At 35.4% G+C, this 14,552-nt stretch overlaps 1 protein-coding gene across 2 annotated transcripts in view; it reads right to left on the reverse strand.

Moving 5' to 3' along the window:
* The window catches only part of CCDC14 (coiled-coil domain containing 14), a 41,485-nt gene that overhangs the window by 19,257 nt on the left and 7,676 nt on the right, over positions 1-14,552 (reverse strand). For both annotated transcript variants that reach the window (XM_033135422.1, XM_033135426.1), the window contains 4 exons: positions 8,170-8,406; positions 7,950-8,056; positions 6,559-7,054; positions 4,387-4,528 (listed from right to left, as the gene is read on the reverse strand). In XM_033135422.1, the coding sequence (XP_032991313.1) occupies positions 4,387-4,528; positions 6,559-7,054; positions 7,950-8,056; positions 8,170-8,406 (982 nt within the window). The remainder of the gene's footprint in view (positions 1-4,386; positions 4,529-6,558; positions 7,055-7,949; positions 8,057-8,169; positions 8,407-14,552) is intronic.

Below are 14,552 nucleotides of genomic sequence, written 5' to 3' on the forward strand. Positions count from 1 at the left end.
CATGGGGAATATAGTCAGTAATATTGTGATAGCGTGGTACAGTGTCAGATGGTTGCTGGACTTATTGTGGTGACCACTTCCTTAGGTATATAAATGTTGAATAACTATGATGTACCCCTTGAAATTAACTATGATGTACCCCTGAAATTAATATAATATTGTATGTTAGCTATATGTTTAATAAAAATCTTTTAAAAAAAGTGACCAACTTTCTGCCTTACTTTCTGGACACAGATCTTTAGATTAGTAAATTTTCCTTTATTTATATATACAGAGGGTGCCAAAAAATACATACATATTTTAAGAAAGGAAAACTGTATTAAAATTGTAATACTCAATATATACCAATAACAAAAGATCAATACAAGTCACGTTTGACTTCAGCAACTAAAAGAGGTGCTCAAAGTGGTTACCATCAGCATCTAGACATTTCTGATTACAGCGAACTACTGCTTGAGCAATGTTGACCAAAGTGTCTATTTGTGTACGTTTTTCTGGCACCCCCGGTATTTTAAGGTTGTCTTTAATCTTTTGGTTTCGTTCTCTTTTTCAAGAACACTAATTATGCCAATTTTGCCTTTTGTTTCTCTTCCATATGTATCATCTTATTTATACTGATTTTTAGATTATTCTTTTTCTATTTTTGTTTTGTATTATTTCTTGAAACATATCCACCACACATTCAATCACTTAACAAATATTTATTAGAGTGAGTGCTAGGCACAATTCTCAGCACTAAAAATGCAGAAACAAACAAAAGAGACAAAAATTCAGCCTTCTCAAATTCAGAGATACAAAGGAGAACGAACAGGTTACTAGGGGCTGCGGGCTAAGGGAGAAGAGTATTACTATTTAATAAGTACAGAGTTTATATTGGGGATGAAAAAGGTTTGGATATAGATAGTGGTTATAGAAACAAAGCATTGTGAATATACTTAATGTCACTGATATGTATACTTACATATGGGTAAAAAGATAAATAGTCATATATTTTACTACAATAAAAGTAAATTAATAAATTATTTTTAAAAGGGTTTGGGAAGGGAAGTAAGCTAAGGCTGGGAGGAGACATTAAAGGAATTTAATAACAACTGAAACAAAGATTATTTGGGGAAGAACAGCAAAAGCCAAAAAACAAAAAAAATTCAGCCTTCCTATTGCTTGGGTTCTTATGAACTATAATATCCTTGACACTTTATGTTTGCTAATTTTTTTTGTTTGTTTCTAATGGGGCTTTCAATTTTTGTAATATTTTTTGCTTTTCTCTTTTATTTTTCTGAGCTCATCTAATTCGTTTCTTCTCTTTTTACTGTCTTATGTTCTTTAAGCATCTTCTCAATTTTTCTTTTTCTGCTTCTATGGATTCCATAATTTCCTGGAGACTTTAGAACACCGCTTCAAGTTTTCCTGGGTTTTCTTTAGGTGACTCATCTTGTGATTTTATTCTTGAACCTACCTTTGTCCCTTTTGTCAGTTTATTTATTTTGAATGTTATGCAAAGATCTCTCCTCCTATAAACTTATTTCTTCCCATAGGTTTTGTAACATCACATAGTTTTCCTACTACTTCCTAATGTGTTTCTTTTCGGGTTTCTTTCACAGGCTTTTCTTCCTGTTCTTTCCCTAAATGCTGTTATTCCCCAACAATGTACCCTTGGCTGTGTTCACACTCTACAAATTTACCACTTCTACACTGATAACAAATCACTTGCTTGTAATCACCATTGTCTCCAGTGCCAAAATGTGCCAGGTCTATAGTAAAAGCTCAATAAAAATGTGTTCAGTGAATAACTCTCACACCTACATTTCTATCCTGGACATGCTCCTGTGCTCCACTTGTACCATACATAGGGTTCAGATGGTCTAAAAGGCACACTTAGCACGTCTACATTTTAGCTCACTGGCTCTATCCCATTACATCTTCTACCTCAAAAATAAAAGAAATAAAAAACAATCTATTCTTCCTCTAGTAGTTTCTACCCGGAAGAACCATGTTACCATCTGTCAAATGATCAAACCAAAAGATTGAATGTCACTTCTGGCTCCTCCCACTCATTCCCATTTTACGTTTTTGTTCTGCGTGGGTACTAAATGGTCTCGTATTTGAGACTGAAATCAGGAAGTGGTCATGAATTCTAACTTGCCCTATAAATATTAAAGCACTCTGTAGCTCGATGGTTCCTAACTAAAGTGGTATCCCTCCAACATTCATCCAGGATATCTGGGAATGTTCCAGGGCTTTGGGTGTTCACAATGAATGGGGCATTACAGACACTTTGTGGTAGGGACCAGGAAGGTAAATGTTGAGCACTGTGTCAGGAGTTCCACACAAAAACTGTCCAGCTAAAAATGCCGAAAATGCCAAAATGCCATAGAAAAAATGGATCTAGCTATTTTTTTTTAAAGCCACAAGATGGCAATAAACTCCAAGAGAATCCTGAAAGATCACTTTCTGGCTAAAAAGAAATCCAAACAGAAAAAAAACTTTTTTGTTTCAAAGTGCTGAAAAACACTTTTGAATGAGCCAATGCATTCCAACTTTCATTTGTAATGGAGATTATGGATGATTCTAAGCTAAAATTTCCAAAGAGGCACAAAAATTCCTACACTTCTGCTGGAAACCTCATTCTGCTAAAAAGAGCATACATCTAAGAAATGCTTCATTTTGCCATCATTTAAATTTTAGAAGGTCAAGTAAACAATGGTAATGGCACATTACCAATTATTTGATAGCCATACCTTTAAAAACATGCTTGTTTACTTTAAATAGTTTATAGTATATTCTTTTGTTCTACAAGATACACCTAAATACTGAAGTATAAATAAGTTAGTCTCTATTTCCTAGCAGAGCGAATGTAGAAGTATAGAAATCAAGATCATCGTGCTCTAAAATCAAAGTGCCCAGGTTTGAGTCTTGTTTGTTAACTTCTTAGGTTTGTGACCGTGGGCCAGTTACATAACCTCTCTGTGCCTGGGTTTCCTCATTATGTAAATGAGAATAACAAGAATACATACCTTACAGAGTTGTTGTGAGAATTTAAAGGTGACACATATAGAAGTTGTTAATAGCCTGGCACATCAGAAACATCCAAAAGTGTTAAAAATAGCATTGGCTACTATCATTATTATTTATAGTTGGTTTTGATTTTAAAAACCAATATTATTATAGAGATCACTTAGGCCAGGACTGAAGACACATTTATTATTAGCATTTAAACCCAGCAACCCCATCCCACATCATCGAGATAGTCTCTACATCGTGTGTAGAGACTAACGATTGATAGAGAAATAATCCGAAGCAAGTAAATCTCACTAGGTGTTATGCCTTTGCAGGTTCTAGATCCGTGAATTTGAGCTACTCTCCAACTAGGAATCCTATTTTATTGCTTTCCAGTTTTTTGACACTGTCTGTACAGGTCCTTGCAGGTCTTATCTGGTAGTGTCTATAGCTCATGCAACTCTAATGCCCTCAGGGCACACTCACGCTGCCAGGCTACAGAAGTACCTGAAAATGTCCTCCAATTCTCTGCCAAGCATACTGATACATAGACACCAGGGTCGTGGCCTTGGTGGTCATCAGTGAAACATTCAAAGTTAAGATATTCTTGATAATATGGAAGTGATTTCTGTATTTCAAGATTAGATCCCTGGCTTACAACTTTCTTAAACGAATCAAGACTATAATTCCAATATAAGTTAAGGTGATGAAAAGAAAAAATATCTAAGAATTGAAGAGTTCTCTATGTCTGTGCGATGGGTCTTCTGACGCTCACCCATCTCAGGTTCTCCTTTCCTTCTGGGTATATGGGAAGGATGGGAAAAACGTATGTCCCAGATGTTTCTATTAGGCAGGGCCATGTGCCTCGTTTTAGCCTACAAAATATAAGTAGAAGTGAGATTGTCACATCTGGGCTGGGGCAGGTAAGAGTTGGTGTGCCATATCCATGTTCTTTTTTTCCTGGAAAACACTTACTGAAACAGTGGACTCATAATGGAGGGAACCTAACTCCTGAGTTATAGGATGAAAGAGAACCTCTGATGACTCATGTTGGTCTTTGCTGTGTTATGCCACAGATTTTGGAGTTTGTTACTGCACTATAGTCTACCCTAACTTGATAAATACCCTTAAGTACTTCACCATCCTCTCTATACGCTACCAACCGACAACAGAGGTAAAAGAGGTGGGAGAAAATACGTACTAGTGGGCAGAAGTAATGGAAGAGTTAGAGAATGCTAGCAATGTTTGGAAAATGGGGAAGAAAAAGTAGAAACAATAAGAGAGTAAAACTATTTTTCTTATGGAGCCGTAGATAATCTCACTTGGCACCTTTGTTCTAGCCATGGGACATTTTTGCATAGAGACAAAAATATTCAGAGCAATTCTTACCTGCGTAACTGAGCATTTTCACTTCTTAGTGGTTGCATGGCCAGTGCTATTTCAACTTGAATATTTGTGTTTCCACTTATTGCTGGAAGCAGAGATATACATGCCTCCAATTCTGTCATCAATCTCTGAACTTCCGAATCCTCTACAAGAGGCAGAAGAGTAAAAATAATATTGTAAATTGTTTTTAGATAAGATTATTCGTGTGTATTACTAAAAACAGAAAAATTTTCAGATATGTACATACTGGCTATAAATAAACTATTTCTAAATTTAATACACAAATCCTACTTTCCTCTTTCCTGTTACCTGCATTTGATTATTCAGAAAAATTCTGAAGAAATTAAATTCAGTAAACTAAACATTAATCTTAAATCACAGATTAGTGATTTTTTTTTCAGTTAAAGAGACCACTAGGAAGACAGTTTACACCTATTTCCTAATTCATATTACCAAAGGACTACAGACTCCTACAATTACTACCAGGTTTTCTATAATTGATATTACAATATTCACTTTTACAACACAACCTTTGATCCTGGCATAAGCAAATAATTCACTTTAGGTGATTCAATTTGGCAAAATATCGGAGAGTCTACTAAGATAGGTTTTATTATTTAATTTTATAAAGGAGATTTAACATAACCAGCCACACTTCATTTGAGGTAGCATCAAAAGCAGCACCATTTCTGTTATCTATTGGGGGAAGTGAGTGGTTTTGGAGGTGGCAGACACAGGTGGGACGTGGATTTTAGATCTTTTGCCCTTTTACTTTTGTTCCTTCATTTCCATTCAAATTTTCTATAGACTGAAAACATTCAATAATCATAACAGTAACTACCTGATACCCAAAAGAGGTAGGAAGTATATTCTAAGCTTCAAAAATAATTCAATCCCACAGGTATTTTAACACCCTGATGATGAAAAGTACACGCACACAGTAAACAACTGTCCCTAATTACTAAGCGCTCCTCTACCAATCCTTTGTACAGCAGTTTCGCTCATAAGCACCGGTGGCAGAGACCTGGGCTCCACCAATTTCTAGCAATGTAACTTTAGTCACACTACTTCATTCTTGAAGCCTAGATTTCTTCATGGTTAAACGAAGATAACAACAATACCTCATAGCGTTGCTGAGAAGATTAAATGAGCTACTGTTCTTCAAGCCTGTTTCCTCAACTGTAAAATGGGAGCAATCACAGTACCTTATAGGATTGCCATGAAGATTAAATGAGATAACGCGCATAAAACACTTAGCATAGTGCCAGTCACATGGTAAACGTTCAAAAAATAATAGCTAATATTGTTACTATCTTTATCATTATTATTGCTACCATGAGTAAGTATTTGGTTAAGAGAATAGTAATAAGATGAAGATCTAACAAGATATTTTAATATATTAAACCTTTGGATTAATAGTGCTATGTTCCTACACATTTTAAGATTTGCTAGTTTGTCAGTCTGCAAACATTAAGTATTCAGTCAGTGTTCTATAATCAATTATTGTGCTTTCTAAGATGACAAACCTGTAAATCATTCCAAGCAAAAGCCATTATTTAAAATATACACATGTAACGCAAACAAATGAATACAACCTGGCTCAAATATCTCATAGCTTCACATAAGACATTTTTCTTGATTTAATAATACCAAAAAAATTCCAAAAGTAAATTGAAAGGGCATAAAAAGATTTGGGTTACTTCTCAAAGTGAGATTTGTGAAACATTGTAACAACTGATTATTAAAGAAATCAGGGGAAGACAATCTCTGCATCTTTTTATTAAAATAGAAAAAATTATCAGTCTATTCAAGGGAGTTAATCATCTTTAGGTATCCTCTAAACCTTAAAAGTTTATGTCTACAAATTCTCTTTGGCTGAATCTTTTCAAGATCCCTTTGGATCAAGTAGAATTAATACACTTGCAAGTAAGACTGTTTGACATTCCCTAGTACATTTCAAATCCACAGGAGGTAAGAGGGATCAGACCGTAAAAAATAAGAATAAAACTGGTAGAACTCATTTCCTTATTAGCTTAAGACATATTTCTTTGAAAAATAGTACAAACTCCATGTCAATTATTCTAAATTTAAATGATGACTAAATAATATGACACTGCTATTAATATATAGCATTAACACCATGCTACAAAAATTACAAAGAAAGTACTCATTTACCTTGTTCTGCTAGCAGGGCCCTCAGCTCTCCCAACAAATACTTTATAAATCTAACTTTTTCAGCACTCTGGTTTGCATTTTTTTCCTTCTGGACATCCTTTATTCTTGAATCTCGCACATGTATGTTTAAATCCTTTTCTTCACTTGTGACTTCTCCAGTATGTTCTTTGGCACATTTTGCTTCATTAGTGGCCAAGAAAGCTGGCTGTAATAGAGTGGGGCTTGGGTGTGCCTGACTGTCCAGATGAGAATGCAACAGATTCATATATGTTTGGAAACACTTTAGTAGGTCTGGTTCCTTAGGAACTTGCTGTGGCAGAATCCCATTAGCAACACCCAAAGGCTGAAATGATGGAACAGCTGGGTTGTCAGTTTGGGGCAGGCTACGTGGAACTCCAAGCCTAGTACTGAAGGAATTCCTCAGAACATCAGTACAGTTCCCCGAAACTGTTGTATGCTGTGATGATAACTGGTTGTCATCGTCAGTCTGAACTTCCTAAAGAGAGAAAAAAACAAGTTAAATCTTCAAAAATGTAAACGCTGACTGGAAGGCATCAATTATAATAAACTAAAACCAGAAATACTAGAACATGACTTTTGTAGGATGGAGTTATAGATTACCAGTGAGTAAGCTAGAGTTCCCTAGCACAATAGTCTAGTTTTTTAAAGCTTAATTAGTTTACTCTGCAATATGGGAACATTATAAAGCCATGACTAAAATAGATTGTTTATAAATATCACACATGGTTTAAAAGGCATCAAAAATTAGTCCACTTTGGGACTAAAACAAACTCCCACTTTGGGAAATTGCAATGAAAGAAAATAAGCTCAAACATACAAAAAGCTTCTGCACAAACATATTTACAGAAATGTTATGGTAGTAAAAAACTGACTGTTGCTTAAATATCTAACCACAGGGAGTAGTTACACAGACTATGGTGTATCTACTAAATAGAGTATTAACAACTTATTAAAATTTACAAAAGGTATATATTAACAGAGATACATGTTTAAAATAAAATGTTAAGTGAAAAAAAGCAGTACATAAAACTATGTAAAATTTATGACTATATTTTTAAAAGAAAATAAACTTAAACAAAAACCAGAAAACAAAATCTACACAGATAATTAAACAATTGGAATTCTATCAATGTGTTAACAGCAATTGTGTTTGGGTGGTGGATATGGGTGATTTCTTTTTTCTACTGATCCCCTCACCATTGTCCTCAATAAATAGGTAAACTTTTGTAATAAAAAATAACTTGGGAAAAATAATTAGTCTTTACATATCCTTGAGCATTAAGACACAATCAGTACATTAAATTTTCTCTCTTATGATGACAATTTCTAAAAGCAAACAATTACTTGTATAGTATATAAACTGTACCTACAGAATGAGCCATTGCAGGGCAGGGTGGCTGCTGAGGTAACTGGACTGGGGTGGAAGTAGATAAGCCATAACTAGAATGTGGAGTTACCTGAGATTCTAAGAGAGATTCTGAAAAGTAAGAGGGAGAAAAAGATCATTCACATCTCATATTGCTTATACAATAACCAGGTAACTTAATTAGAGTTTATATTCAGGCTTTTAAAAACATCATTCATACTAACCAGAACCAGACACAGTGTGGCAAGGCACAGCAGGAATTCCATTAGGGTTGTTCTTTGAAGCCAAGTTATTCATCAATGACATTTGAGTCTGCACATGCTCGCAGAGGGCTTGATATATTATGGGTGAATACATTCTATAATGATCTTGGAATGACCAATTTTGTGGCTTATCTGATGAGTCTCTTTCACTTCCAGCAGAAGCTTCATTAGGTATCTGTTTCTTATAATTTGAAGATACTAATGTGGAAGAAGGAAAAAAGTTCTGGAAATAATGATTCTTCAAAAACTTTTGTTGAAGATATTAGGGGGAAAAAAGGACTCTGAAGTAGCTCGATTCATTATATACTTTACAGAAAGGCTTTAGCACTTCCACCCCTAAAGAAAATCAGACATCCCAAATTCTTTTTTTATAGTTCATAATCAATTAAATTCTCCAGACAAAAATTATCTGTACTATGTTTTTAAATTCTCTATTCAATGCTATTTGTAAAATCTCGCCTTCAATTATAAGATCCCTCTTAACCTTTTCACTGAGTTAATTGATTTCAAGTTTGTTCTCCAAAATGTGTCAGAAATCCACAGAAAATAATTATAGCATTTATATTTTAAGTAAATACAGTTAAGGTGCTACATTTTATTAAAATAAGTGATTAAAGTATAAAAATTTCCTATTGTTATTCATTCTTGATAAACACAAAACTATAGAAAAATGTACATCTGCTTTCCTAAACTTCCTTTCTGGAACACGGAGCTCATGGGGTAAAGTCGAATGCCGCAGTCAGCAGCATGGAAATATCATTCGACTATAGACAAACGTCGCAGCGAAAAGGTTAAGGGTATTATTTCTCTCTAAAATCCAATAAAACTCTTACATCTTGCTCTTTATCTACTTCATGCTCTTGGGGGGAAAATGGAGTTAAAAAAGAATATTTTATAACAATTTGGATGCTTTGACCATTAAAAAAAAAAATCAATCTATCAGAGCTTTGAGAGCAAGATAAAAACGGACTTAATCTACACACTGGGTCATCAAACAGAGTCCTAACCTGGCACTTAAAGTCTCCGAAGCCTGACCACAACACCCAAATAGCCATGCATAAGTAGAAATGGATAAATTGTGGAGTGCTCATATGATGGAACACTGTACATCAATGGAAAAGAACAAATTACGGATACACACAACTACCTATATGAATTTAACAGACAATGCTTTCTGAAAGGTGTCAGACACAAGACTGTAGAGTGTACAATTGCATTTATATGAAGTTCAAAAACAGGTAACACTATCCAATGGAGGAGAGAAGTCAGAAAAGTGGTTACACATGGATGACGAAATAGGTGCTGGGGAGAATACTGATGGGGCAGGAGCCTAGGGGAGAGCTGAAAATGTTCTCTATCTTCATCTGGGTGGTGACTATGTGGGAGTTTACACATGCAAAAATTTATCGAGGTTTATACACTTGCTCTATGAAACTTATACCTTAATTGTTCAAAGAGTGAAATGGTTAAATTTTTTTAAATGGTATGGAATTCCATATATATATACATATATATATATACACATACATACATACATATATATATATATATACACAATTTATTGAAAATAACAACATTGCTAAAAGCATAAAACATACATGTAAAAGCAAAATGTTAAAGGCAGATTAAGTACTATAACCAATGTAGAAAAAAACTAAATTAAAATTGGAATATGAAAATGGTTGGAAATATTACATGCTTCTGTTTTGACCTGAAGTATTACATCCTTCTGGTTTGACTTGGGGTATGCTTTCTTTTGAGATGATCCATTCCTGTGAACACACTTCCCAGGCCTGAACACAAGCTCTAACTTAGCGGAGTAACTTTCAGTAAATTACTTAACCTGTCTTGACCTCCTCTTCCTCAACAGAAAAATGATAATAATAAAAGTATCATCTACTTCTTAAGATTGTTGCGAGAAGTAAACAAGATAACACTTGTAAAGTATCAATGTCTAGCACATAGTAAGAATTCAATAAATGTTATCTCTATTACTAAATGGTTGCACAGTCTTAAGATAGACAGATAAATATTTTATATTCACAAATTTCCCATCTGATATCAGTAATATACCTGAGTATGTCACCTCTGAGGTGATACAACCAAAAGCAATAATAGTTATTTTTCACTATCTGAGCAGATGAGCTACAACAAAATTAGTTAATTAATATTTCTGTAAAAAAATTACTTCTTGGAAATAGTTTTATAATAAATCAAATGGAAAAATATCCTCTAAAATAAAATATTTTATCTTTGAAATCTAAAATGATGGACAGTGAGATCATAGCCCATGGCCATTCAGCACATAGCTCTTCCATTCTTCTTGATTCGTGAGTCTCTTTTCTGCTCTTGGATTTCCTTTGGCCTCATTTGAGATAAGAATTGTCTGATGTGAGGAATTCTCAGCTTTCACACTCACAGGTCCCAGACATTGGCTCTCATTTACCTTCTTTTCAAAGGGTGGTTTTCACAATCTCTGATAAAGATGAGCTACAATATTATGCCTCTGCCAGCAGATGTCATCATCCAACATAAATTAAGGAACTTCAAACATATTTGTCAAAATTCAAAGCCTTAGAATTAAAATAACTTATTTTGCTCCTTTATTAACTTATTAGAGTTTCAACTTATTGGAGTTTCAACTTATTAGAGTTTCAGTCCCTATGAAACTCTACTGATAATGCTGAAGATTTATATTCAAGAGACAAAATCTTAATGCAAATTATCCAAGACAAGTTAAAAACAATAAATAGATATAAAAAACATTGCATTTATATTACTACTATACAATTTTAAAATAAACAAAAAAAACCAACAACAAAATGAGCCTGTTACTACAAATGAAGCATACTTTGTTCTTGTTGATTACACCAAAGCAGCTTACATGAAAATTTTATGTAACAAATTAGTATGGCAATATGTCTAATTGGTGTTAGTTGATAATTAGAATTCATGAAAGGGACTCACGCATTTATTTAGTCCACACAACTTTTTCACTCTTTGAATTTCAGATGCTGTACAGCACTGTTGCTTGGATCTACGTCTTGTGTGACAGTTAATTCCTGCCATCCAAATGTAAAACAAACATCTACTGCAGATAAGAGCTGCTGGATACCTATTATAATTTGAAATATGTAAAAGGACACCTGACCTAGATGGGGGTGATCAATGCTGAAAGTATTCTGCCTACAGTGGTTTATTTCCTCAAGGTGAGGGCAGCACTATATATGTTACTGAAAGGAGAGTCATGTGTCAGTTATCAAACATAAAAAGTTGCTTATTTAAAAAAATGTTTTTCTTTTTGTTGTTTTTGTTTTGTTTTTAAGGAGGGTGCAGCTCACAGTGGCCCATGCGGGGATCAAACCAGCAACCTTGGTGTTATCAGCACCACGCTCTAACCAACTGAGCTAAACGGCCATCCCTAAAAATGTTTTTTCTTTAAATGTCAGGAACACTCTAAAGTCAGCTCACTGCACTTCTGGAACTGCCTCTCTGCCTCTTTGTTCCCCATATGCATCTAGGTGGGCAGGCTTGACTCCACAGACACTAAATGATCAGGCAGGTCCCAGGCAGAAAGAACATAAGGAGACCACTCCTCAGAAGATGGCTAACATTGAAACAGTAAGATAATGTATGTTAAAATTAAAATTATCCATAGATAGTAGTTAACATAATGTAACAGATTCCTTAAAATTCTATTGACAATTAACTCACTTGTGGATAGAGAGCAAAGAGCAAATGCTGAGTGTGGTTTTCATATATTGTTGAGCACTGTGATAACAGAGCAAAAACCTGGTACTGGTTAATAGCTGCCAACCACACAAACAAAAAGATATCTTTTTTAGATAGTGCTATAGTTTGGTAAACTATAAAAGATAGAGATATTGAACTAAAGGAAAGGAGGCTTCTGCTTCTAATGAGTCAACCTTAGGAACAAATAAGTCAATGAGAACTAATTTCTAATATTGCAAACCTAAAGGAAATTGTCCTATGCGAAGTAGGTCCTTCCTTCTGATGACGAAAGAGTAGGAGAAATGATGATAAGAATATTGTATCCTGATCACAGGACAAAACTGCTGATGTGACTCTCATCCAAACGAGAATTTAATGCTAAGGACCCACCCAGAATGCCAGATACGCTCATCTCCTCCTCCAAACCTATCTTCTGCTCACCTCCACCCCGCTGTCCCTAAGATGCTGGTCTATCTAGATTACATTAACACAGTCCTGCATGGGTCTCTTCTGCTCCTACATGTCTTGGTGGGTATACCAAGAAAGTACAGCCTTGACCTAAGCTCCCTACCTGGGCCCTTTCTCAGGGTTATGTTTGTAGTGAGCAACCTTCAAGGGTAAGGAAATGTTTCCCCTGAGACAAGTATAGGCTTGCTTATTACCAACGTGATGGATTCCCCAACCCTGTGTTCCTGAAACGTAAATCTACAGCACGCACAGCATCCATCTGGGTCCATCACATCATCCCCATAAGAACTGGTGCTGAGGTACATGCTGCTGGCTGTGGGATGAGTAATAAATCCTTTGTCTCTGACCCAGGAGTCTTGGGGCCCCTGCCAGCATACATGACATAGTAAGGCTAACTCATTAGCTTGTAAGAAGAAAAATCAAATGCCAGACCTGACATACATCAACAGGGCTCCAGCCAATGGGACTCTTGACATTATCAAGGAAAGGAAGAAGTATGAAGCCAAAGTATTTATTCACAACTCCCCCTCTATGAGGCCACCTTGGGCTGCTTTTGTCCCTTAAATGAAGCTCACTGCTTTTCTTCAGGTGGCCTACTCATTCTGAGTCCTAGTAACCTCTCTCACCTTATCCCTTAAGGCCTAGGGATGATAACAGCTCCGCTGCTGCCGCTGCTACGGTAGCACTGGGCTAGCACAGCCCCTTGGGGTTTCCCTATACCTCACTCACACCTTTGCAACGGGTTCCTTTGTAAATAAACCCTCTGTGAGTTATCTTACTATGAGTGTTGCCGTCTGTTTCCTATTAGAACTCTGAGTAACAAGCAGTTAAGCTGGGATCCAAGTTGCTACCATGGCACAACTGACAGCCATGAACATTCCCAATGAGTTCCCTGAAGAAAGGGGCTCTGGACTAGAAATCACCTGGCTGGAGAAATAAGTAGGACACTGGAGGAACAGGCCACGGTACTACCACTTCTTTCTTTGTCCTTTGGGCCCCAATACCTAGGCCTCTGTTTTAAGAGTTTAGACCAGGGGTTAGCACACTTTTTCTTAAAAGGCTAGAGGATAAATATTTTAGGCTTAGCAGCCTCAAAAGCCTCTGTCACAACTTCTCAACTCAGCTATTGCAGCACAAAAGCAGCCATAGAAAATTCATAAACGAATCAGAATGACGGTGCTGATAAAATTTTTATTTACAAAATAAATAAAATAACTAAACATGATTTATAAAATTGGCTGTAGTATGCTGACTGATGGTTTAGACCAATGCTGTCCAATATAAGTATAATGTAAAGCATATACGCAATGTAAAATTTTCCAGTAGGTATATTAAAAAGTAAAAATAAATAAGATGTATGTTTTATTCATATCAATATACCCAAAATATTAACATTTAAACATGCGATTCATGTAAAAAGTTATTTTATTTTCTGGATGAAATCTTCTAAATCACCTCAATCTGTATGCTAAATTTTCATCAGAAATACTTGATCAGTATTTAGATTTAATGAAATTTACAGCTGAAAAGTATATTCATGTACCCAAGTTATTCCAAATATACTTAAAAGTGTTCTAATAACTGGATCAAGTAACAGTTTTTAAATTTAAATTTAAATTAATTAAAATTAACATTCATAATTCAGCTCCTTGGTTGTCCTAGCTATACTTCAAGTGCTCAATGGCCCCATGTTTAGTGACTACCATTTTGAACACTGCAGGACAAGATAACCTGAAGCTAAATGTGATTGGACTCCAAGATAAGTTAGTAAGTTGTCTTCTCTGCCTCAGGGATCGAGTGGAACATCAACCTCTAGTCCTATGAATGCTGTATCCCCATCTTGTTAGCCTCTTTGCCTGGATCCTGATCTCTTAACATCCAGGGCTACTGCTGTAGATAATTTTCTAAACTTCACCCCTTGCCCGAGCTGAATATCAGCATGCATGGCAGTGTTAATATCTTTGGCCCACCTGAGCTGTGGAACTAGCTAATCCCATTCTTGTCCATCTGAATTCCCACTGCGGACTTTTTAATTTCCACTTGGGGAGATCTTGTTCTATAATCAAAACTTACTTATTCTAAGCTGTTTGCTGAACTATTACACTTAATTAAGTCAACAAGTTAACTGTGAGGTATAAAATATC

This window comes from Rhinolophus ferrumequinum, chromosome 2 (genome assembly GCF_004115265.2).
Source record: "Rhinolophus ferrumequinum isolate MPI-CBG mRhiFer1 chromosome 2, mRhiFer1_v1.p, whole genome shotgun sequence".
Lineage (NCBI taxonomy): Eukaryota > Metazoa > Chordata > Mammalia > Chiroptera > Rhinolophidae > Rhinolophus > Rhinolophus ferrumequinum.